Source organism: Capra hircus, chromosome 9, assembly GCF_001704415.2.
Source record: "Capra hircus breed San Clemente chromosome 9, ASM170441v1, whole genome shotgun sequence".
Lineage (NCBI taxonomy): Eukaryota > Metazoa > Chordata > Mammalia > Artiodactyla > Bovidae > Capra > Capra hircus.
In genome coordinates this window covers 29,802,316-29,829,190 of record NC_030816.1, presented here as the reverse complement: position 1 = coordinate 29,829,190, position 26,875 = coordinate 29,802,316, and the positions used below count along the sequence as shown (strand labels likewise).

Below are 26,875 nucleotides of genomic sequence, written 5' to 3'. Positions count from 1 at the left end.
CTTTTAGTCTGTGATAGTTAAAGATCTAGGACTAAAACACTTACTACCCCCACATCCCTCCAAATCAGACTATTTAAAGGAAGAAACCGCAAGGGGAAACCTAAGGCATGTTCTAAAGTGGCTCCTGGGAAAGTGGGGTCTCCTCACTGAACTTTGAGGCCAAATAATTTCCCCCGTAAAATCTTTTTTTCCTTACAGATTTCACCAGAATCAAGCTTTTGGCCAACGGATCATTTGTGAGAACTCTGCTGTATCATCTTTTTTTCAGGAATTTAAGATTTTAAAGTAGCTAACTGGAAAAATAGAAACTATTAGTTTCTATTAAAATAAAATTTAAAATATTAGTACTAGTTAGTTTAGTAATGATAGATGATTATTTTCTACATATACTCTTGCTAATCTAATTTTAAAAACTCCACCATACCCTAAGGGAAATTATAGAGTCTTGCTATTTTTTCATACCATGTAAAATATCTGTAGACAGGTGCCATATTATTAATCATACAAAATATAAATAAATCTTGCTTTGAATAGAATACATTATTAAATACAGTCATTGCATGACATTTGAATTCATGTTATGACTCCATTTAAAGGAAGTTATTTTATCAAAAATGTTTGATTAACATCAGAGGTTCTTTTTTTATAGTGTCTCATTTGATAATTAACAATCAATTACAACATGTAATTTGTGAAATAAAAATGATCATTAAAATGACAATACTTATTCCATTAAGGTAAACAAAATGCTACACAGAGTTTTGAGTGATGACACTTGGTGGGGGAAAAAAGCCATATCACTGCACTACAAATTAGTTTGCTTCTAATTTTGCAGGCTGATGACCGTACTGCCTCAAACCAAATCTTTTCCCCTGGAAATGGAATGATTGCATGACAGGCTCTATGAACCATGAATATGTCAACAACTCATGAACCAGGCCTTGCTTAGCAATTAGTCTTTGGGGGATTTTATTCGGAAATCAGACAACACTATACCAGAGCTTGTTGGGGATTTTATGATTGCCACCCATGTCTGGAGCATGAGTTTGGGTTAGTACAAAAAAAAAAAAATCCATAAAGGAGGAAGAGGTAGGCAATCAGTCATACACACACACACACACACACACACACACACACACACACAGAGTCAATTGGGATGACCATGGAAACGTAAGATACAGTGAGAGCCCCCTAGGAGGTAGCAAGGAAATATTTCTTAGATTTCCACTAAGAAATCGTCTATTTTCTGTGTAAATACCCGTGTTTCCCTGACTCCAGTCATTTGAATATCACCATCACATTTTGTTACAGCATCTTACCACCTGCACTATGATTTACTCAATATATTTTATTAACTGACTCACTTTAAAAGCCTTTGTTTGTCTTAAGCAATAATATTTGTGATATTCTGGGCTTGTTGTGCTAGTTAAATTTGTTTTTTTTTTTCTCTTACAAAGGACAAGAAATACAGTAGTTTAAATATTGAAAATATCTGTCTACCACCTAACATTATTCTAAGTGTTCCCTCGACATGGGTACCAGGTGCTACAGAAGCTACTAGGACCACCAGTCTGGCTGAGAATGATCTGGGCAGCTGAGTGACCTCAGGCCTCATGGCTGACAACCCCCCATTACCATTCCTCCATCCAAGGACCATGAACCACATCACCTGGAGGGGAATTTGAATCAGTACTGCGCCTCCCCAAGGATGGCGGTTAGGGAAGGCTGTATCATAGCAGACTGCCCAGTGAGCTGGGATACTGCCTGCCTTCCAGAGAACCTGGCCACTCACACCTTTCCTTTCTTTGACTGACCCTATCACCCAGAAATCGTTATACTGCAAGAGTCAACAAACACCCCCTTTCATGTAACAGTAATTGGGAACACAGAAAGATTGAGCCTGGCTCCTGACTGTCCCAATTCACATGGGGACATCACTTTTATCGGTTAGCACTGGGCAGCCCACGCAATATGGATCTTGTAGGCTGTCAGCAGTACCCTTGAAGAAAGGAGTCACTTTCCAAGCTTCATTAGTACAGAGCCTGGTTTACCCAGGCAGAATAAGCATTTGTACCAGGATAAGAAGCCCTGGGAACCCTCATGGCTCTGCAGTCATGCGTTGGTTTTTAAATAAATGATGTCTTTTGGAAACATAGGAGCCAACCAAAAAAAAGAAAGAAAAACGAGAGGGAGAAAAGCACTAAGTCTTTCCACCAAGAGCTGGCTATTTTCCTAGGTCAGAAAGTGGTGAGGTACTGAAATTAAGATCAGACCTCAAGTAAATCTCTGAGGTTCAGGGTGTGTCTAAGTTTGAAGGGATGTTTGCTTCTGATATGAACATTTTTCTTATACTTTTATTATAGAAGATGATGTGTCAAATGTACAAATAATGTGTGCCTGGTGCCAGAAAGTGGGAATCAAGCGCTATTCCCTGAGTATGGGAAGTGAGGTGAAAAGCTTCTGCAGCGAGAAGTGCTTTGCCGCCTGCCGACGAGCCTACTTCAAGAGAAATAAGGTAAGAGCACCATAGAGAGAGGCGGCCCATGCGGGCCTCACCACCCCGTGCGCATGCGCCTCTTAGCTTCTAGCTGAACTCACTGCGCACCCCGTACTTTGATTCTTTCTGTTTTGTCTGTTCTCTTTCTCTGTCATACTTAACCTTCTGGATTAAGGAGCCCCCCTTATAATGTGTAACCTGTCCTTCAATTTCTCTTGTCTTGGTGTTTGAATTCTGAGAGGGTGAATGAATCTGATGAAGACACAGTGGTCGCAGCCGGTATCCTAAGTGACAGTGTCTCTCTGGCAGTGGAGTACTAGACGAGGGTCTATGAAAGAGAAGTGGTAGGAATTTCCTATCAAGGCTGAAGAACTAGCCACAGAAGCATGGCCAGAAAGCTTTTAGTCGGCTCAGCTTTATACTTGTTTGCAAGGCGAATGTTGCTCTGGCTCTTTCCAAAATCCGACCCACAAATTCTAATCAGGAAAAAGTCAAGGTTTTCTTGACACCTTACATTAAAATTGATTGATATTGAGAGAAGATGAAATAATGAATATATGAACCAAGCTTGCTCACACAGCGAAGTGTTTGTGAGAAGCATGGTGGGTGAACACAGGAACAGCCATGGTTATGGTTTCTTTTTTTGTTTTGTCTTAAGACATCTCAGATCTGAAAGTGTCCTTTTAGAATAGCGTTAGCCACCATTGATGGGAAATGGAATGCATGATGTTTGTACCATCAACATACACACTCAGTTAACTTCCTAATCTTTTAAGAACCGCTATTGCATTCTGCCACTAATAATTGAAGTCAGTTGCTAGTTCTTGATGATTTTCCATTGATCTGCAAATCCTCCTTAATTCCTAAAATCGTCCACATTTTGCTAACTATTTCCATTGTACAATATCAAAATCTGTCCTTCTTTGAAGCAAACAGTTACTGTTTTTTTAAGTCTGATATTTGCAATCCTGAAATGCTAGTTTGGGGCTCACTGCATTGCAAGAAGCACTGTTGCAGCGAATTATCTCCTTCAAATTTGGGTCACATCATTCAGCCAAAAAACATAATGCCAAAAGAATTAGGCTGCAGAATTCAGCGAGGTGGAATTTTAGTAGCAGTCTCTAAGAATTAGTCTCATAATCTTCACTGGAACAGGGAGACAAGTAAGGAAATTGGAATTCTTTTGGGACAGTCAACAGTTCACTTTCCCTTGGGAGGGGCCTCACGGGAGGGGCTGGTGAGGCTTTAGAGGAGGGTGGTTGGAACAACGCATGGGAGACACGTTTTGTTTTAATATTTGGGGATTAAAATGATCTCTGAGACCCTGGGGCTCCCGTTTTGAATGCTGAGCACTGGGGTAACAATCACAAGAGTGGGCCCAGAGCTTTCATCTTCAAAGCCGTACTTACCACAGCAAAATACTTTGCATTCCATCCCCGAAGATGGCTATAGAACAGGGGTTTTGTCTTTCTATGATTCCAAAGGGTTATGGGTCTGAATCTTGATGGACTGCCTGTAGTGAATAAAATCAAGCAAGATAAATTTGTCACAGTCCTGGTAATACATGTTGCACTTTGCACAGTGATCCAACTTTTTAAGCCTTTGATAAAAGGCATCTGATTCAATTTGAAAAAAAAAGAAGTCCATAAAATATATATGTATAATACATATCATATATACAGCATATACATATTTATAATTATAAAGTTTAAGGTCAAACTGAATTTAAAATTCCATAGCATACAGTTTTGAAAAATGGATAACTGGGAGCCAAGATAAGAGTATTTGGAATACTTAGTACGTAAAATCAGCAAAGGGAGAAAGACTTTTCACTTCCTGCAAGTAGTTATTGGGGTAGTTCTTTGAATATTCTGTAAAACCTGGGAGCGGCAGTGACTTGAAGTTTAGCCAGTGACTTTGAGGGCTGACCCCCCAGCCCATTAGTGTACACACAATACCTGTCTTCTCTGCAATCTTCATGCTTATTTATGTATTCCAAACCTCTGCCGCACTAGACGGTCTCGTTTTTCAGATAGAGAAATAAACTGGTCACATCGCTTGCTGGATTCTTTTTTTTTTTTAATTTCAAGAGTGTTATCTCTGCAACAATATCCTATTGTATTACAATAAACATGTACAGCTGCTGCATTTCTGTTAACTGATAGGATTTTGTGGTCATTTCATTTAGGGCTTGGGTTTCCTAATGGATTGTATTAGATACCAGTCTCCATCCTGCCATTTCTAAGAACTGCTGTACTAAACCCTAGGGTGTTCCTCACTGAAGACAATAGCAAATAGCTACTTCTGTTCTTGTATCATTTAACAAAGTCTTTAGTCCTCATTATTAAAATTGTGGACTGCTTAATCTTAGAGGGCAGAATTCCTCCCATTCCTACATAAAAGATTTTCTGGCTAAATTCTACACTTTTAAATACTGGGAAGTGGATGGAAAACAGTGAATAATGTGTATGCAGAAGAGAATTTTGCCTTAGGTATAATGTAGAATCTAAAAAAACATGTAAAATTAACTATGTTGTAAATTATGCTTTATAATGACAGCCCGCTTCTTGGTAGATAGCATGCTGGGATCTAAAAATGGTCTCTAAGTTGAACCCAAATTGCATGCATAACTTGACAAAGAAAATTCCTGGTAGAAAAGGTAGCTAATTAGGAGCAGTATTCGGCTGACCTCTGTTTTGTGTCTGAGCAACACCTGCATTTGTGAATGTAAATTGGACAGCTGTGCCTGTGCTTCCCCTGCCATCCTCCTCACAAATGCTTGGGTATAAAGGCAGGAACTGATTTTCTGCTAAAAAACAAGGACAAAAATAGCCCAGCTCTCAGAATGAAGGCCCGCTGAAAATTGGCTCTTTAAATTTCATTTGCTTCTCAAACCTTCTTTCTCCTGGGGTCTCTGTGTTTGTTTGATGGAATAGGTTAAGAATGACACATCCCTGTCTTCCAAATCCTGGTGCTGTGAAGTAAGGGGGGGATGGAAGGAAGCCAAGTTAACCCTTTGTGGCATGTAGCTTATAATTTTAAACCAATTTAAAATTCAATTTGAAGAGTAATTTGGATTGCTGTAAGTATGTAGGCTTTCTTCGGAATGCTTCTGCTAGAACTGTGAGTCACAGCTGTATTCATTTAAGGAGCCCAACTACCAGCTTACACATTTCAGGATGTTGGCTCTAGGAAGTGTATGGTGTTGATTCATAATCATATTTCATAGAATCCTTATCCCTAACAGGCTCGACTGCTGACTCCAAAGTGTTTGAGACAATGGGTAAGACAAGTACTTTTGTAGTCTGTGGACATCAGCCGAACAATGGGATGTCAATCTCATTACTTGATGCACTGCAGACTTTTCAGGGAACTAATAGCTCATGCTTTTCCCAGCCCCTTCTTGAGGCCACAAGTAGAGAAGAACTTGAGAACATTTCTAGCCTGGTGTTTTGCCTAGGAGTTGGAAAGTTGCAGACTCCTTAGTGGTTTTGTAAGAGATGCTGAAGTGTTTAGTCCAACTAATACCAGTTTTACTTTGCACAATAACAGACACTTAAAAATATTCTTTCCTAAGGGAGTGATGCCTTGTAACCATTATCCCACTTAAAACAAGAGTAACAAACAAGACCACAAATAGTAGTCATTTCCAAATATCCTGTGTTTGATCTTTTTCCTTCTGCATGGGAAATATCCTGTTGTCTAAACTGATGTCTACAAATCAAGCAAGAAATCAAAATTCAAGACAAACGGCTAACACAGGCAATGTAAAGGTTTTCTTTCCTCGTTCAGATACCAAATTTATAGTGGTCTCACTGATACTTTAGTAATAGACACAAATCCCTAATAGCACCAAAGTTTTGCTTCTTTGTTCTAGTTTTTCTGTAACTTGAGATAAGAATAGATGGAAATACATCTTCAGTATCACAACATTGCTGTTCTTCCACAGACTATAGTGAGAAAATATCTATGTAGATAAGAGATAAAGATGAATTAAAAATAAAAAGGTTATATAGATAGAAACAACATTTGCAGATGATATCAATAAGATCTTCATAACAATCATGGTAATAAAAACAATTATTCAACGAGGAGAATATTGTATAATAAGCATTTCCTTTACTTTCAAGCTATATCGTTGGATACACAGCATGTATCATCATAGTATTTGGAGTTACATTTTGTTTAGACTGTTAGGCTGTTTATTAAACTTGAATATATCCTGGGGAAGATTCTCAGTTTCAGACCTCACTATAGAACCTAGTAGTGCAGAAGAAATGTGTAACAATTGCCTTGTTAATCTAGTGATTAACCTGTCTACTTTTTTTCATTTAAACACCTGCAAGATTTAATTTGCAAAATGGCTATCATTCATGAACGTTTAGGGAAGGACATTAAATTACCTGTAATTAATGTCCCAGTTGCCTGAAGCTTAGGCCATGGACTTGCTTTTGCCAGTTGTTTGCAAATATTCTTGATTGACGAGAATTCTTAGGGAGCACGATTTCTTCCTGTAGATTCACAGTTTTTTTGTGGGGTGCCATTTTTTTGGTGCCAATGTTTTTATGGGGTTGGGACTCTATGACTATATACCTGCACTCTGGCCTGGTGAATATCTGCTTTGGTTCTGCATTGTCTTCGAACTGTGCTGCAAGCCTGCCCACCGCCTGCCTATAGAGTGGCCACTGCCTCCCAGGACTTTAACCCACAGGCCAGACGCTGAGTTAGTTCCTTTTCAGTTACAGCAAACAAAGGTGTCCTCAGGAAGCTTTGGGAGAAAGAATAACAAACCCACCTGTTTTCTTGTTCTCTAGTATTTTGAAATATGGGATGGAATATTGATGAAATTCTGCAAATAAGAACCTGTGAAAAAAAACACCAGCAGAGGAGAGGAACTGTGTTAGTCCTCTGAAACACATTCAGGGTAGGGGTAGAGCAAGAGAATTCTGGCCAGAGAAATAAGAAGTAAATCAGGTTAAAGTGATGCCTGGACCCTTGAGGAGAGGCAGAAAGAGTCTGAGGGCAGAGCTTCTCAGGCCAGGTAGGAGCCAGTGCCCTAGGAAGCCATCAATCAGAAGCTTCGGGGAAAGGCATGCAATCTTGAGTTTATCAGAACACTTGAACACTACTTGAGAAACATTGGTCTAAGGGACCCCCAGAACACAAAAAGAATGGGGCAAGCAAAAGAAAGAAAGGGATCGCAACCATGTACTGAAGAAAAAGAATAGCAACCATGTCCCATAGTTTTGAATGGGCCACATGTTGGGATATTGTGGGGGAACAGAAATAATTTTAAACTATTACCCAGAATAGATGTCAGCTTCTGAATAATATTAGATATTTTATATTAAATATGAAGAGATGATTAAAACTCCAAATAGCTTCAAGCACCAATACTTTATTCAACGTTTCTTTTCAATGAGCAGGAGGATGAGGGGCTACTTTCCATAGATTCAAATCCCGTCACCCAGAGAGCGATACACAGGGTTACTGACAGAGATGCTTGAATGTTAATTTTCAGACAGTCAGCCTCTGGCCATCCTTCTGGTGATAGCTAATGCTTTACACTTAAATCAAGTTTTTCTCATCTGAACTGCCGGTAATTATCCAATCCATCTCAAAGGCACACTCCCTTTTAACATTAACCACAGTGTCAGATTGCATCAGCTGCATTGTGCTCCGGTGGCTGCGGCTGCAGAGTGATGAATGTTTGTGCTCTGAGTTCCTTGTCCGGTGTCTGTTTGGTTCGTGGGCAGTTCAGGGAAACAAATGATTAGGAAGGGGTTTAGTTATTTGGGACCTGCATTCTCCTTATTGATCCAGTCACTCGCATCGTCAACTTTCTCACCTTGCTGCTAACAGTGTTTAGGTTTATCTGAAGAATGAGCTTTTGAAGAAATATGTAATGGCTCATTTTCATGTCCTTCTCCAGTCGTCAGCTCCATGCAGCTCAGAGTTACTCTTTGTGCTGATTTTAAAAGGAAGGTGTCATGCAACCATACTAGTAACGACTAGGAGGGGGAGAAGTTTCTAAGAGTGCTTAGTGCACTGTCTGGAGAAACCAAGAGAGATGATTGTGCATTTTCCTAGGATTGTAGTTATGCTCTGTAAATTCAAATGCTTCGTTAAAAATGTTAACTGTCTAAATAAGTACATGCATAAGACAGGCCAGGTGGCTTGCTTTGAGATATTTTAAGATAGTAGTTTGAGTCCAGAATTTCTCTCATACACTTTTGCAATGTCTGGTCATAAAACCTAGTACGCCCAAGAGGGCCATATGCAGGAGATGCAAACTATAGGCACACCCGTGGTTATTTTTATTTCTCTCCCATCTCAGTACCTCTGGATAGCTTTTGTACACATAAGCAAAAGTGTGAACTGGGCAAGCCACGTGCAATTCTTTGTTCCTTGGGCTTTCTGCTCTTTGTTCTTATTCTCACAGATTAGGATGGAGTACAGAAAATCTTGCAGCAGAGGGCCACTTAATTTCTGCCCCAGCAGCTCAGACTGAGAATGGGAAATTCCCTAGGTTGCTATCCACTCTTAGGGTGGCCATGCACACAGTAAAGTCTAATGTCTCCTGACAGGCTGCCCTTGGAGGTTACAAATGCCAGTCTGTTGTATTCTCTGTAAACACAGGCTGTGGGCCAGAGCAGGGCCCTACTACAAGCTCTGGAAGGCAGATCAGTGGTTTAATGAATCCATAAAAGATGCTTGAACTCTGCTGCAATTTACTGAGCACTCTAGTTAAGAAACTCCTGTAGTCTTTAAGAAAGATGGAGATAATCAATGGCCATAGGTAGAAGCCAGTGTCTGATAATCACAACCTCCCGGAATTTGTGTTGTGGTCTCCTGGCTCTGGAACTCACCACATCTGTATTGATATTTTCTGAATGTTTGAGCTGAATTTGGCCTGGAGATGACATAAGTGTAGTAGGGCTACTTCTGTGAGAACTATTTTAAAAAGCTATGAGATATTATTTAAAATAAATTTTTCTTAAGGCAGAATGATTAAGCTCAAGAATTATATTTATTTCTAACATGTGGTGGCTTTGAAAGGCATCCCTGTGATGAAAAGTAAATAGGTGAATAAAATTCATTCTTGATTAAGTCCTCAAAATGTCAAATTGCACAGTGTTAAGAGCCCTGATTAATCCTTCTGAGGTAAAATATTCCTCATTAGTTTGCTATGATTAAGGGTTAACCTCTTCTATTATAAATTCAGATATTAACGTATTTAACGTATTTTCTGCTTAACTTATCTTCTAATAGAAGAAAATATAGTTAATAGATGTGCATTTTTTACTTCCAAATGTGCTTTGGAAACATACTGATTTGTGAGAAAGTTTTGGATGCATGTAGGAGAATTCCTTCTTAAATATGTTGAAAGGTATTTGAAAGTATTTAATCACTTTTGATTGTGAGAAAACAACTTTGGAATGATTATATTTTTCCCAGAGAGATAGTAGATTTTATGACAAATGAAAGATTTTGCATCCAATTTTTTGTCACAAAAACTGAAACTGAATTTAAGAGAGTCTGCTCTCTTAATGCAGGCTCCTACCCCAATAAGTATATTTGGGGGTTCAATGAGTAATAGGAGTTTTGAGGTATAAAGACTGCTAGTCTTCTTCACAGGTGAATATCACAAGATAAATTGGTGATTTCTATATGGATCCAATAAATCATATGTTATCTTGTATCATGTTTTGATAGAAAGGTTGCATATTATTTATAATGTGGCAAGCAGTTCTGTGACTGCACATCCAATTCTTTGCTATAAGAGCCTTTGAAGGCCCTGACACTTCCTGTGGTTCATCCATAGGGTTGCCTATTTCATAAGTGGGAGCAATTTAAGTTGTTGATGTCAAATGATTTAGAGATACAGAGATCCAGGTAGGTGAGATAAAGCTGGGCAAAAGGTAAAAACAAGGGGGATTTGTCCAACCAGAGGCAAATGCCTCTGCGCTGCTCTATTCTTTGTTTTTGGCCAAGCTTAAGAAAAAAAGCCTTGTTACTTATTCATCCATTCATTCTTAGAAAATAAAACGAAAAGTATATTGAGCTCCTATAATGTGCTGGGTACTATTTTAGGCTTAGTGGCTACATCATTGAACAAGAGAAAAATCCCTGCCTTAAAGGGACTTACAGTCCATTCTTGAAGGGAGATAGACAGTATATAAGTTAAAAATATGTATGTATTGAACACAATTTCAGGTAGTGATATATGCTATGAAGAAAATGTAGGGTGAGGGGATGGATAGTGATGGGGTACTATTTTGTACCTGATGGTCACAAAAGTTATCTCTGAGAAGGTGAAATGTGGGTAGGGACAAAATGAAGTGATGGAGTAGTCACGTGACATGTTTTGCAGAGGGCTCCAGGGAGCGAGCGAGTGAAAGGCAGCAGTCAGGCAGGAACAGTTTTGGCATTTTTGAGTGATAGCAAGAAGGTCATTGTGTCTGCAGTTGAATGATCAAGGTGGTTAGTGGCCAGATCATGTAGGCTGGAGAGGTAATAGTTTGGATTTTATTCTAAGTAGGATGGCAGCTATTGGAAGGTGTTGAATAGGGAGCGTGACATCTGATTTTTGTTGTTGATTGGATTTCTGTATCAAGGAAGTAATACATTTAAGATCCTGGAGGCAAAGGGGATTTTGAGAGTATGAAAGGCAACAGCATTCCCATCAAAGTTGGGTGTGTCTGGCAACAGAAAATTTAAAATATCGTATTCACTGAATTATTCATTTGTAGTTATGAAACATTTCCCAGTAGCAAAAGTGTGTTGAACCAATTTAGGTTTCTTTTTCGTTCGTTCTTTTTTTGGGGCACACTGTGGGAAGAAATGAATGAAGGATGGATGTTGTTGGTTAAATGTTCTGACACAGCAGTTTTCTTTCTATGGGGTTGACAAGGCTTGCTCCCAACCTAATGGGGAGGTTAAGGCCTCAGGAGGCAAGCTCAAGCGCCATATGGAACCCAAGTCTTATCCTGGGAGACATACAACATATACAGGCCTTCTCAAGCTCTACCCCTCAAAGAAACATGATGAAAAGGAGGTGGAAACTTTGAAGGGACCATCTTTGGGTCAAATTATTTAAAGTTTATTTTAAGTGTGTTAGTCACTCAGTCGTGTCTGACTCTTTGTGACCCCATGGACTGTAGCCCGCCAGGCTCCTCTGTCCATGGGATTCTCCAGGCAAGAACACTGGAGTGGGTTGCCATTCCCTTCTCCAGGGGATCTTCCCAACCCAGGGATCAAACCTGAGTCTCCTGCATTGCAGGCAGATTCTTTACCATCTGAGCCACCAGGGAAGCCCAATTTATTTTAAGAGTAGACTGAATTTGGTGACTGCATACTTTTAGGGTGTATTAGAATTTTTTAATGCAAGTAGCAGAAGACCCAACTCAAACTGATTTAAGCAATGAAAGGCTTCTTTTATCTGATGGAACTGTAGAGTCCTGAGCTAGAGTATACTTCAGGATAGGTTGATCCTGCAGAGCAATGGTCTTATCATGGTCTCATTTCTTCCCACTTCTATATTCTTCTGGATAGAGTGTTGACCATATTCCAAGGCAAGCTCCTCAGGGCCATGGAATGGCTACTAGCAGCAATCAGGGCTAGATGTCTCTTTGTTCACATCCAATAGAAGACAGAATGTGTATGGCCTAGTGTCCTGAGCAAGAATGTTGAAATTCACACTCATTGTCTGTGCTGAAGTCACATGCTTAGGCCTAAATTTGGGACTGTGACCAGAGCAATGGATATTTGAATTAGCTTGAGCCAGTGATGATTCCCTTCTGACAATGGAGTCGGGCTCATTTTCCTCTAAAGCCCATAGGAAGCTGCATGGGGGAAGGGTAGCTACCAGAATGAAAATCTGGACACTTTTTAAAGAGGGATGAGGTCAGTGTGATGGCTGATGATATGTACCAGCAAATGTCCATGAGAGAAAAGGAGAAGTGATCTCATGACGTTGAATTCTTTACACGACGACTATGTCATGCCCATCAACTTTTGTCATGTGGAAGGAATCTGAAACCCGTGTGTGGACTGAAAGATAAAAATGTGGTTAACATTCATCAAAGGGCCCTTAGATGCACTACCTCGTCTATCCAGGACCAGCTGCTTTGACAAACCCGATAATTAGAATGTTGGTTTTAGTGCCAGGACCAAAGTGCTGACTCTCTTGATTCTTTTTGGACTCTATAGAACACGAGATTACATAGAGCTAAGACAAAGGGACTGTAGTTAGCTGTTAGATATACTCATTTAGGAAGAGGAACAAGAGTGCAGTTAGAACAGCAGATAACCCAGCGTGTGGCTTCATCAGTGTAGTGGCCTGGGAGATGTTGGCCATGGACCATACTGGATGTGGGGAGTCAGATGCCTGGGACTAGATGGTGATGGGATGAGGCTGCTGTTACCCATCAAGAGGTACTCGCCCATACATTTAAACTTCTCTCTCTGGCTGAAAACTGAGTCTGCTAAACTGAAGGGAAGGGAGAGTGTCCAAATAAATTGTGATTTAGTCTGAGGCTGAAAACAAGTTCAGGTAGGCAAAAGAGCAGAGACCTTGGAGACTTCAGCTTTCACAGTTATTAGTTAATGAATCAATCTAACAAATATTTGTTCAGTAGCTACCATGTGCCAGACACTGTGCTAGTCATTGGAATTACAGTGGCCAAAAAATAAATAAATAAAAGCCCTAGTTCCTGCCTTCATAAAGCTTACAGTCCAGTGGGGGACAGAGATTTATTTAAATAAGAATGCAGTTGTGAAATTACCACTGTGGCAACAGCTATGACAGTGTGGGCACAGTGCTGTGAGGGCCTCTCATAGGGGGATTTGACCAACCGGGAGATCTGGAAGCTTCTCTGAGAAAGCAGTGCTTGCACTGAAGTCTCAGAGACCTGAAGAGGTGTTAAGTAGGGGAACCGGGAAAGGAAGAACTCACTGGGCTGAGAACACAGCAGCATGATTTCCAATCCTGGCCCTGGGTTGCTGCTGCTTTGCTCATTTCAAGTTTTTTTGGAAGGAATGGAATTTTACCTACAAGCAAGAGAACAATTGAACAAATAAACATTCCCTAGGACAATAATCTCATTTATCCATTTGTTTGTGTGTTCATTCATCCATTTGTTTATTCATCCCGCCAACCTTTAGAAATGCATGACTTGCCTGCTGGCCTCTGCCTTCTCTGATCCTTCACTCAACCTCATAATTATAGAGTTCGCCCATTGGTACTAATTCATTTCAGGGAGTATATTGACTGCGTAGAGGCACTGTGGGTAGAGGCAATTTGTAAATAAATAATAATCAAAATAAGGATAAGACTAAGAACCCGAGTGTTTTTGGTTATCAACTATATCAGAAAAGCAGCAATGACAACAGAGAAAAGATTGGGTAAAAATGCGCTGATTTGAAAGAGAGCAATAGTGTCATTATTGTCTGATAGATATGGTTGGAAACAAACCTAACCCCTGCCCACCACCTACCCATGACACTGAGTGTGGAAAGAGTTTGTTATAGAGAGAAACTGTAGAGCTATGTTGGGCTTCCCTGGTGGCTCAGATTGGTAAAGAGTCCACCTGCAATGCAGGAGACCTGGTTTCGATCCCTGGGTTGGGAAAGAATCCCCCGGAGGAGGGCACAGCAACCCACTCCAGTCTTCCTGCCTGGAGAATCCCCACGGACAGAGGTGCCTGGCAGGCTAAAGTCCATGGGACCGCAGAGTCGAACATGACCGAGTGACTAAGCACAGCACATAGAGCTATATTAACATTAATGTGAGGGCAGACAGGAAGTTTGGGTGATGATGTATTCCAACAAAGAGGAATGCTTATTGACACGCAGCTCCCCAGACTACACAAGTTGATAAAGTGGATACAGAGCGGCACGTCTGCTGGCATGCCAACACAGGGCGACTCTCAGGGCACAGTGGTGTGGCGGGAAGTGAAGAATCCCCGCCCTTTCTCTGGATTCTTTGTTTCAGCCTCGTGTTTCATTTAGTGGCTAGGATCAGGATGACAAAGCCATAGACATGTGGTAATACTAAAAAGGAGGCAGGTGAGTCAGATTTAATGTTCTGGGGTCTTACTGGGTGATGTGGACATGGCTATTCTAAATCAGGGAGGTCTCCATCACTCCTCAGGATGCCAGGAGGAGAAGGTGACCCTTATCAAGCTCTGCCATGCCTGCACCTGCCTCAGGCGACTGTGAATGGAAACCCAGCACAGTTCAGCTGGAGTCAGTGGCCCCCTTTTCAGTTCCAGTAACTTCTGAAAACTACATATAGTGACAGTCATCTCCAAAAGAGGCTGATTTTAAAACTGTGATGAAAATGGCTAACAGCAGGCTGAAGGTTAAAGTAAAAAACTTAAAAACCATAAAATCTGCCTGGAGGCTATTTAAGCAAACTGTTTTCGAGGCACAGATGGTTCATATACCTCTGAGCCAAAAACAAAAAAGTAAAAAAGGGACAGTAAAGCTGGCGTGATTAAGCAGACAAGTATGAAAGTTTTATTAGTACTGAAAAGGCATCCTTTAGAAAAGTGAAAAATCTGTCTCAGGAAACTCAGAAGACATGTTAAAGACCAGTGAGAAATGGAGAGGGCAATGGATGACATTTCAAAAAGCAACCAAAGATGGCAAAAACGTGAAATGTGCGTAAGTACCTAGGGTATCAGAAGCTGTGCTCCTAGGACATCAGAAAGCAGTGTGACAGAAAGATGTAGTGTGTGGAGAGTTGGGTGTGGCCTCCCTGTCCTGCAGAGCAGTTTTTATAGGGAATTCGATGCACCTTAAATGCTGAGTTGAATCTCCAAGAAAAATCAGCTGAGGCAAGTTTGAGAAGCTTACCTGGGGTAAATCAGAAGGTCCAAAGCTCATGAAGGAAATAAATTACAATGTTGCTATTAAAAATTGTAAGCATACCTGAGAAGTGGGAAATCACTGAGTGGGAGGGGCTCCAGCCTCTCTGGGGGACCCCAGAGTGCTTAAGGGTGCAGTCGTCCAGTGTGTTCCTTGCATGTGCAGTGCGGGGGCATACACATATGCATACACAGAAAGCCCCCAGATTTTAGGTTGCTGATCTTCCGTTATCATCATTTTGAGAGAAGTCAGACTCTGAAGAATCACAGAACAATACAGAGTTTTTAGGGTTACCATTTGAGAAACCTCCCCTGAGGAAAGAATATAGTACTTGTGTTTTGAATTAACATTCAATATAAACCTAACTAAAAAGGACCAAGGGGCTTTCCTGGTGGCTCAGATGGTAAAGAATCCTCCTTCAATGCGGAAGTCTCTGGTTCTATCCCTGGATGGGGAAGATGCACTGGAGAAGGCAATGGCTACCCACTCCAGTATTCTTGCCTGGAGAATTCCATGCCCAGAGGAACCTGGCTGGCTACAGCCCATGGGGTCACAAAGAGTTGGACACAACTGAGTGATCACACACACACACACACACACACACACAACCAAATATAGCCTTGCAAAATGTCAGGTAAGTTTGGATTTTCAAAAATCTAAGTAATTCACTTAGAGTTTGGCTGACTCCTTCTGAAGGGACCCTTGAGGAAAATAAATAACCAAAAGCAAGGAATAAAGCCTAGCCTTGGATTAAGAACCTAGGTAGGGAGTGGATGATATTCCTCAGAGTACAGTTAAATTAATAGCATTCCATCTCAGGGGTGTATATTAGGAGTAGTGTCACTTAATATACTGATTGCTTGTTTGGGAGTAGATGTCTAGGAAGGAGGAGAAGTTTGTTATTTTCTCTAAGTTGCATTCATTTGAAAAACCACCGAGGAATATCTGCAAAGTATCTCTATCCCCCTTGCCCCCTCCCCCTGCTAACCTCTGCTGTACAAATAGATGATAAAGTAACCTGACATCAGATGCAATTCCATTCACTGAGCTGTCAGCTAGCATGGTGGTGGTGGTGGTTTAGTTGCTAAGTTGTATCTGACTCTTGTGACCCCATGGACTGTAGCCCACCAGGCTCCTCTGTCCATTTCCCAGGCAAGAATACTGGAGTGGGTTACCATTCCCTTCTCTAGGGGACCTTCTGCAGTCAGGGATTGAACCCGCGTTGCCTGCATTGCAGGCGGATTCTTTACCTCTGAGCCACCAGGGAAGCCTGTCAGCTAGCATAAGGGAATGAGGTTTCAGTTTCCATACTACTTGATATGGGCTCTATCTCAGCATCTTCAGAGAGGGGAACTTGGTCTTGTGTGAAGGGAGCTCAGTTGTGCTCCTTGCCTAGACTAAAAACAAAACAAAACAACCTTTGTTTGGCTGTGTTAAAGACAGGTTTTTAAAGTGCACAAAAATACATTAGACTATATGCTGATAATCAAGTTTTGTCCCATCTTCACAGGAAATGTGAAGTTCATTCTTCTATAGCCTGAGTTTTATAAAAGGCTAATGCTGAACTTTAAAAGAGTTGACATAGAGGATTAAATATATTTTCATTAGACTCTAGGCTATGCAAATATGGGACACAAAAGCCTGAAAAGATATTCTGTTGAGGACAAAAGAACCAATAATAAAACCAAAGAATTGGTACAGATAAATGTAATGATAGTGTACTGTGCCTCTTAACACCTACAGGTAACCTTTGCAGTTGGCCACCATGGAGAAAGACTGGGTCAGACTTCGTGGCAGATGGTTTAATACATAGTGCATATATTAACCCACCGAGGCAGCCCTGGAAATGCAAGCAGGTTGTTAATGATCGTGTATAGCAGTCATGAGCTCCTTCTGCTCTTGCAGTAAGGTATTCAGATGTCATGCTTCAGGGTTCAAGTTGATGAGTTTCTGGGTTGGGAAAACATTTTCCCCTTTGTGTTGCAGTGCACAGCTGATGAGGCATGCTCCAGGGAAGGGGTGATTTAGACTATGTCAGCTGGATGAAAGGGAGACAAGGTGGACTCATATCCCAGGTCCACGATTTAGTTTGACTTCTTACTTCTGGTTAAAATGGTACCAGTGAGAGTACACAGAGTGTGAGGAATTTGTGAATCAAATGTGAAGGCAGTGGACATCACTGCTGTAAATCTAGTGAAACTTCGAATCTGATTAGCAAGTCAATACTGATTTAAAAAAAAGAATTCCCAATCCTATAGCCTGTTAGCACCATAGAGAACATCATGTACCAATGATGTAATTTTCATTTTCCTATATCCTTAATTGTTTAATAAGTAAAAAAAAAAAGTACTGGCTTCCCAAATTCCAGAGTATTAAAATTGACTTAAAGAGTGGTAAGGAATCCGCCTGCCAATGCAGAAGATGCAAGAGACACAGGTTCGATCCCTGGGTCGGGAAGATCCCATCAAGTAGGAAATGGCACCCCACTTCAGAATTCTGGCCTGGAAAATTCCATGGGCAGAGGAGCCTGGTGGGCTACAGTCCTTGGGGCTCCAAAGAGTCAGACACCACTGAGCAACTGAGCACACAAAAAGTGAATTAAAACCAGATAAACGCCAGAGAATTAATTATGAAGAGGCGTACTCCCAAGGCCAGGGATGGAGCTCATAGAAATTATTTGTATTTATTGAAGCTTAAATCAAGACAGCCAGAATTAAATAGAAATTCGGGAAGAATTGGGTGAAAAGTTTAGAGGCCTTATCGTGTTTCATTTAGGGCATTGTTTTGTATTAAATGTGATGAGAGAAGAAAATTAAAGTGCACCAAAGTAAACAGAGGCGATATTAACATTTCCATTCCCTGCATGCAGAAGTCGCCGCCTCATTCAAGCCGTTTTGCTCACTTCCTCTGCATTTCTAATGCAGCCATTTATCACTTACCAAATCAGTGAAATTTAATTCTTTATAACTATGAAATTCAACTCTAGATGAGACATTTGACTCGCCAGGACCTGAATACTTGGTCTGGGGCTGACAGTGGTGATGTGGATCTCAGTTTCTCTCTCCCAGTGTATGCAGGGAGATAGGAGGATATATTAAAACCTATATCAAAGTGATTATTACAGTTTTCCTCCATCACCTGTGCTCTCCAGAGACATCCAGGGCCTGGAAGTTACCAACCATGTTGCTTTAAACCAGCTGTGCAGGGTGTGAGAAGTGGGGACATGGGCCTCACTCTTTCCTGCATAGCCCCGCACTCATGGGGCTCCTCCCTCCCACACCTGGAAGGCCCAGCTTCCTCTCACCAGGGACAGGAAGAAGCTGATTGCTTCCATCTTGGTTGTGGGTCCTGAAATAACTCCCTCTGTCACTCAGCCCCTGCCCAGGGGCTGCTGCTAGCAAGACTAGGAACAGGGGGACCCAGCGCTCTTGGCTTGGGCCAGAATACTGGCCTCGGTTGGGGAAGTGAAAGGCTGGAGAGAAGCACAGGGGTTTGGGTACAGATCATGTCTGTGGGGCCAGTGAAGGAACCAGCAGCTCAGTTAGGTTCTCCAAGGCTGGACCTGTCTCAGGGCTGGGTGCCATGGAACATAGAAATCTGAGCCGTGGTTTCTGCTCAGAAGAATGTCTGCTTGAGTGTGTGTTTGCCTGTGCTTGCGTGGAAATTGACCTCATGCAGCACTTTTATTCCTTTATCCACTATGCTTCATCCACGGCGCACTGGGCAGTGCTGTGTAGCTGGGGAGACAGCGGTAAATAAGGAGAGGTCTCTGCCTCCAAGGCTCTCATTGTTGAACAGGGGAGACTGACATGTAAACAAATAATATGGTACGAGGCAGGCTGAAACAGATGTGGATAAGAAGAACTGGGGCCCAGATGGGGCCTCCTCCAGCCCAGGGGCCAGCACGAATGAGGACATGTGAGGATGGAGACCAAAGTGTAAATTCAAGAAATGGGATGGCCAGGAACAAAGGATGGTGAGGCAGGAAAAAAGGCTTTGAGTCAGGAATGAGAGCTCCACATGCCACATGTTAAAACACAATGGTATAACCCTTACTGCCCTTCCCACGTTATGTTTTAACATTTTTAAAACGTTACAGACATTGTAGGAATACTTAACATCATTCTGTCTCAGTTTTATGGGAAGCTTCTTCTGCAGGAGAGAAAGGAAGCAGGGAAGCACAGACATGTAAAGAGTTGCGTGTGTATCTGCACACTTCTTGGACTGTTCACAATGAAAATGCTGTTAGAAAGCTTCTCCAGCATCCTCCTTGTACAGATGAGGAAAGAGAAGGGGTCGCACAAGTAGTGAAGGGCAGATACCTTAGTTACTGCGAGTAGAGTGAGGTCTCAGAAGTCACCACGGGCAGAGAATGGTAATGGCAGTTGTCTGAAGAGCAGTGGGAACCGCTTTTCTGTCTAATTAGAATATCAGTATTAGTAAGTGCTCATATACGTTTTATGAAAGGGCTTAGTGTGCTATTTTTCAAGCTTTTATTTCCCATGAACCTGTGGTGAGAAATAAATTTCACTTTGTAATTTAGTATACACTCCCTCCCATCAAACACACACACACACACGAGCTCATACCATATTCATATATCTGAGTCACTTTGATGCTGGCAGTTTCTTGATTTTATCAGAAAGTGTCATCAGAAGGTTTTCCCACAGTTATGTCATAACTGCAACCTGGCTGACAGCGACTGTAAGATGCATCACGATTTTAGAAGTGTTTCAATGTGAAAAAAGGTTTAAGCTTTAGAATACACAAAACAGGGCATATCTATTTAAAACTGAAACAAAAGTTTCATGAAACAATACTTCATTTTCTATGTAATGTACTCTGATATTGTCTGTTTTGTTCTGTTCTGTTCTGTCTCATTAAAAAGTTGCTGGTTGGATCTCATGAATGGACTGAGAACCCAGCTTGAAAATAGATGAATAGATAGATTTGTATTAAATGTAATTAAGGACTTCCCTGGTAGCTCAGCTGGTGAAGAATCCACCTGCCAACGCAGGCGACGCAAGAAATGTGGGTTTGATCCCTGTGTCAGGAAGATCCCCTGGAGAAGGGAAGGGCAACAGTCCAGTATGCTTGCCTGGAGAATCCCATTGACAGAGGAGCCTGGGGGGTTGCAAAGCTGGACATGACTTGAGCATGGACGCACACATTATGGCACAATAGGGACCCTTCAAGTTCTCACTATTGGATTCTCCCTGACCTTAGCTCTACAATTTCACTAGGTTAAATTGAGGTATTCCTATCAGCTATTCTGAACTTTCATTGTGGACTGTCTTAATTGTCATATGTATCCCTTAAAATGGCCTATGGCTGCCCCATTTATAATTTGTTTTCAAGTATGCATTTGTCTTGATGGAGAACTTAGAGTGGTGGATATACTGATCAGACAGGGAAAGCAAATCTCACATTTAAAATATGTTATGCCAAGCTCTTGAATCAGGTGAAAATGAAGTAAAGGAAGGTAGAGGTGACTTGGTGAAGAAAGCCAGGGGGATGGAGGGAAATTGGACAGGGAGGAGAGGTCAGAGAAGAGGTGTGAAGGAGGAGGAGCAGCCTCCCAAACAGCTTCCACTGTAGTTCTGAGTCTTGGGCCAAAGGTGATGAGTCAAATGACCAGACTATCCAATGTTTGGCCTGGTTTTCTCACCACAGTCAAAGAAACAACAGCCGGGCCTATTCCAGGCCAGAGCTGCACAGCTCATCATGACATGAGGGTCATTCCTCACAAGGGCTGGCAATGCCAGGGGAATTGTTTGGGAGGACAACTTGGCTGTCAAGGAAAGAGTGGTTGAATCTAGTTTTTAGTAGGTTGATGAAGAAATGACAATGAAGGCTTTCCCCATTTAAATAATTCAATACTCACAGCTAGATTAGACACAGAGTGAGGATGGAGTGGGACATAAACCTACATAGAAGCCTGTCTGGGGCAGGGGTTCTTAACCTCTTGTTTGAATCATGGCCTTCCTGGGTAATTCAAGAAAGCATCAGAGTGGATGTTTTCTCTAGGGAATAAATATACACACAGATTTTACGGATAATTTCATGGACTTTCTGAAATTCATAGACCCCTTGATTCCAGGTTTAGAGTTCTAAGTAAGGATTACAAGAGGTGTGAGAACTCAGCTTCCCATCTGTTCTAAAAGTTATAGTTCTTCCCTTAAACCAGAGATAGAAGACAAAAGGTTTTCTGACCTATGCAGCCTAGAATAGAGGTTTGGAACAGGTGGAGGTGAGAGGTAAATCCGTTAGCATGAGAGACAGTACAAGCAGACTGCGGGTTGACTGCTACTGCTGGATGTCCCCAGACAGATTTTTAGAATAAGTGTCCAATGGGACTTCCCTGTAGCTCAGATGGTAAAGAATCTGCCTGCAATGCAGCAGACCTGAGTTTGATCCCTGGATTGGGAAGATCCTTTGGAGAAAGGAATGGTGACCCATTCCAGTATTCTTGTCTGGAGAATCCCATGGACACAGGAGCCTGGCAGGCTACAGTTTCTGGGGCCACAAAGAGTTGGACATGACTGAGCGGTTAACAGTACAGTACAATAATAAATAATAATTTCTGCCTTAGTGACAGAGATGATGCTTCTCCTATAGGCCTTGAGAATCAAATGGCACCTTTTTTTCATCAATTTGTCCAGTACTTGGAGCAGACAGATACTTCTCAAAATGGATGTCATTAAAGTCACAAAAACTGGTGATGTTATGGACAGGTTCTTCCATCTGCATTGCAGAGACATAGCAGATGTGGGGAAGCCATCAGTCTTAGCAAGATACTGGATTAAATAACATTTGATGCCTGGGTGTCCTGTCAGTTCAGTTCACTTCAGTTCAGTCGCTCAGTCGTGTCCGACTCTTTGAGACCCCATGAATCGCAGCACACCAGGCCTCCCTGTTCATCACCATCTCCCGGAGTTCACTCAGACTCATGTCCATCAAGTCCGTGATGCCATCCAGCCATCTCATCCTCTGTCGTCCCCTTCTCCTCCTGCCCCCAGTCCCTCCCAGCATTAGAGTCTTTTCCAATGAGTCAACTCTTCGCATGAGGTGGCCAAAGTACTGGAGTTTCAGCTTCAGCATCATTCCCTCCAAAGAAATCCCAGGGTTGATCTCCTTCAGAATGGACTGGTTGGATCTCCTTGCAGTCCAAGGGACTCTCAAGAGTCTTCTCCAACACCACAGTTCAAAAGCATCAATTCTTCGGTGCTCAGCCTTCTTCACACTCCAACTCTCACATCCATACATGACCACAAGAAGAACCATAGCCTTGACTAGACGGACCTTAGTTGGCAAAGTAATGTCTGTGCTTTTGAATATGCTATCTAGGTTGGTCATAACTTTTCTTCCAAGGAGTAAGCGTCTTTTAATTTCAAGGCTGCAGTCACCACCTGCGGTGATTTTGGAACCCGAAAAAATAAAGTCTGACACTGTTTCTACTGTTTCCGCATCTATTTCCCATGAAGTGATTGGGCCGGATGCCATGATCTTCGTTTTCTGAATGCTGAGCTTTAAGTCAACTTTTTCACTCTCCTCTTTCACTTTCATCAAGAGGCTTTTTAGCTCCTCTTCACTTTCTGTCCTGTCAGATGCCTTGTAATACTTAACTGAACTCCTCGCTACTTTTAAAGAAATTTAACTGTCAGCCCATTTAATGCTCATCTCCAATGTGAAAATTTTAGATGAGGGCTATTTAGTTTAATTTACCAAGATGTCCCTTCATGTTTGGGGGAGGGAAAGCAGGGCCGGAGTCCATCAGAGCTGCCCCTTTGCAGAAGTCTGGAGCACATGTGACATACAGTGGCCTCTGTGGGTCATGGTGGCGTTTGTTGGGTGAGAGCAGTGCCACCCTGCTTCTGTCTGCCACTCCCACTCTGGAGAAAAGTATCATTCATACCGCCATTCTGCAGACACGGGAGTGGTCCAAGCACTGACCATTCTTTCTTCAGGGGTGGAGGGTGGGCTAGGGAGAGACTGTAGTTCTGAGAGCCTGCCTGGGACTGTAGATGGAAGGGCTTGGTCAAATCCAGCAGCTTTGTGCTGCAGTTAGATTTTTGTGTTTTTTTTTTTTTAACCCCCTTCTGAGGGAAATCTGTGATGACAATTTTTTTCTCTGCACAGGTGCTAGAATGCATTGCACAAATACAAACATATCCCACTTCATGAGAAAATTTGGAAGTCATTTTCCTTCCATCTGTCTAAAGTAGACTGTGCTCTAAAACTGGCCATGCACCCACCCGTTCTCCCACGCACCTTCCTGGTGACAAGGAGGAGATGGCATTGTAAGAGCAGGAAAAAAAAAAGAGATAAGCCCCAGGAGGCATTTAAAAGGATGGCTTATTAGTATCATTTGGGCAGCTATGAATAACACATGGCCGCTTCTGGGGCTGCATATGATGCCCAGAAGAGTAGCCTGGATTTTCCTTCCCTCCCTCCCATTCCAGTGTCCCTTTATTAACAGATCACTTTCTCCATGTAATTTCCAACTCCCTGCCGAACCTGAGCATCCTTTGATCACAGCTACTTTTCCTGTATCTGCAGTGAGTTCTCACCCACATAAGGTAGGTAAGCAGTGCTCTTTTAGAAAAGGGAGGTCGTTTCCAGAGGCTGCTGCAGCTGTAAGCGCTCTGCAGTCAGACAATCAGAGGCCCAGCGGGGCACCTTCCGAGCGCAGCTGCGCGGCTCTCCTCCCGAGCTCTCCAAGGCCCTGGACCCTACGTGCGGATTCCAAGCTACATTTAACACAATTGCCCATCAGCACTTAGGAAGCAGTTACCACAGAAACCCAGCAGAGACCAATTAGTCACATGATTAAATTAATTAAAATAACCCAGGGCATCTGCCATCTTGCCTCTTTCTGCTACAGATAGCGCCTGACCCAGACAGAACTGTAAATTGGTTAGCAACACTGTTGTGTCTCTACATCCTAGAATTGTCTTCTTACCTTGTAAGGGGGTTCTCATGATTTGCTTTTCTTTCCCTAAAGAACTCTCTTAGGTTGTTTTGGAAGATACTCCTTCCCTATAAGCCAGGCAGTATCAAATTTACCAAACATCAGATTTCATAAACAATGGGATTTGTTATGTTGGGGATAAGAGGATTTGGAAATATTTCCAGTTGCACAGTGGAAGACTTTCGGAGGTTCTTTAATGAGGGCTTTAACAATATATGCCAGAGAGTGCTCTATAATATGCCTTCACACTTGACCTGAGAATTCTGTGGCAAATCAGGGAAACCAGACCTCAACTCTGCTTGTTAAAGTGATAGAGGTGTTATAACAGGACACAGGTGACCTGTGTTCTAAGATGGTCCTGAGTCAAGGATGGTGTGCAGAGATCCCACTCAGTGGCTTGTCATTTGTAGAAGGCAGAAAATGCACACTCTAAAGCTAATGCAGTATATCTGTGCTTTGTCCTTGGTATGCTGAACGACCTAATAATGGCCTCTCCAAAACCTCCATGCAGTCAGAGGTTTTCTGTTATATCAGTGCCATACTTCTACACACACACACACACACACAAATCAGCTTACTCAAACTCTCATAGTGCTCACGGTAGTGTGATTTCCACCACCTTAGCCACTTTTCTGGAAACCCTCCTTATCCATCACACCTGAGAACAAATGATTGAACATGATTTAGAGATACCAAATGAGGTAATGGTGTGGTTTCCCAGTTCTCTTCCTTTGTGAATTGGCTTGACAGAATGGCCTGAATTATTTATTTAGTCCAACTGCATTAATTTTTGCCTAACAAAGCTAGTGGCACAGTCTCATCCACAAACCTTGACTCTGAGCAGGAGAATCCTGGTTATTATACACGAACAAGAGGTAGCATGTAAATAGTCAGCTGGGGCGGATCTTTTGGCAGCTGTAGGCACTGGCCTGTTTGAACTTTTTCTTCCTGGGTGAATCAGACTCTAGTCAGACCTGAGAACAGATGTGTCCATCTGGCAGTTCTGAAAGTCAGGTGACTGATAGAAGAAAGCTGCATGGTAACTCAGAAAGCTGTGGCCTAGCCTATTATGGAGTGAGCCTTAAGGGAAATCAATTGATGGGATGTCACTAGTAGCAATAATAAGAATAAGAAGACACGTTTCTGTCACATTTTATTATTTACAAAACAGTCACATCCCTCCAGGCTTGGACTTAGCCTTCCTCTGATCTTCACCAATCGTGTTATTTGATTACACATATTTTGTGTGCACTTGGTACATTCACTTTGTTACTGGTGCAAGGATTCCTTTGTAGATAAACATAGTATGAATGCAAAGCAGAGCTAAAATTAAGGGAGAGAAAATGTATTTTACATTTTAGAAAGTTTTTTTCTTTGAAATGAACAGAAAAATGAAAGCATATGAAACTCCCTTTGCATATGTAATTAATAAATACTTCCAGTAGAGATGATTTGAAAAATAAAAAATATATTTTAACTTTTATTATTAAATAAAATAGTTGTTTAAATATTTATTAAATATTAGTGCCTCTGTGAACCATAGGCTTACTTTTACCAGCGGAAAGCTGTTTCTATTCTTTCCATGTAAAATTTTTTCTCAAGCTATGAAAAATTATGGAATACGCAGCCATTTAAAAACTGTTTTGAGAATGGCAAAACGAACCACAAATCAAAGTGTGTCTTAATTTCTATAGTTGCATATCAGGTGTAGTCAAAATTAGTCAAACTTTCAGAAAGTTATTCTAAAATGTTTCAACAGATAGACACTGAGTGCCAAATTTCACATTGCTAACATTTTGTACAGACCAAACTTGATTATCCAGGAACTGAGTTTTCACAGTGCTTGGGTTTGCCTGTCGTCATCATCACCCTAAATTCTGGCTGCCAAGAGGAACTTTGAGGGACCAAGATTGATTATGGAGGGGATATTAGTTATGCATGTTCCATTGCAAATTTTAGATTAGCCTTTGTCTTGTGTGATTCAGACTTCTCCCGCCCTATCAAAGAGGAAAAGCAGAAGGTGACTGCACAATTTTTGAATAATTTCCCCCTTCATTCTGCCTCCACTTTCCCATGTCTTATTAATATTCACTGTATATCGACAAGAATATGAAATCTGAACATTTTAAAGTCACGAAGCTAAACGCAGAATCAATCCTGATATGCTTCTGAGATTGACACATTGTGAAAAAAAATCACAAACTTAAATTTCTATGAAAATTGGGATTATAAGAAGTAGTTGCTGCCTGTATTGATTTTTAGCCTTTTCATTTGCTCTTCCTGGAAAATCTTGGTTCTGAGTACTTACTGACACACTTAAATTGTCAAGGAAATCAACTTGAGAGAAAATGAAATATTTTGGAAATGAGTTTGTGTCTCTTCTATTTTCATAAAGACCTAGTTCTTCAGTAGTAAAGAGACAGGGAAATTTGTGGAACTGCGTAGTAGCTCCACCATGAATCTTTTCAGGAATGAGAGAGTGTATAAATAAATTAATAAACAAAATTATATTAATAAAACTGTATAACATCAGG

At 41.5% G+C, this 26,875-nt stretch overlaps 1 protein-coding gene across 2 annotated transcripts in view; it reads left to right on the top strand.

Annotated features, from left to right (window-relative positions):
* SOBP (sine oculis binding protein homolog) overlaps positions 1-26,875 on the top strand; it is a 169,181-nt gene that overhangs the window by 43,355 nt on the left and 98,951 nt on the right. For both annotated transcript variants that reach the window (XM_013966453.2, XM_013966454.2), the window contains exon 4: positions 2,364-2,515. In XM_013966453.2, the coding sequence (XP_013821907.2) occupies positions 2,364-2,515 (152 nt within the window). The remainder of the gene's footprint in view (positions 1-2,363; positions 2,516-26,875) is intronic.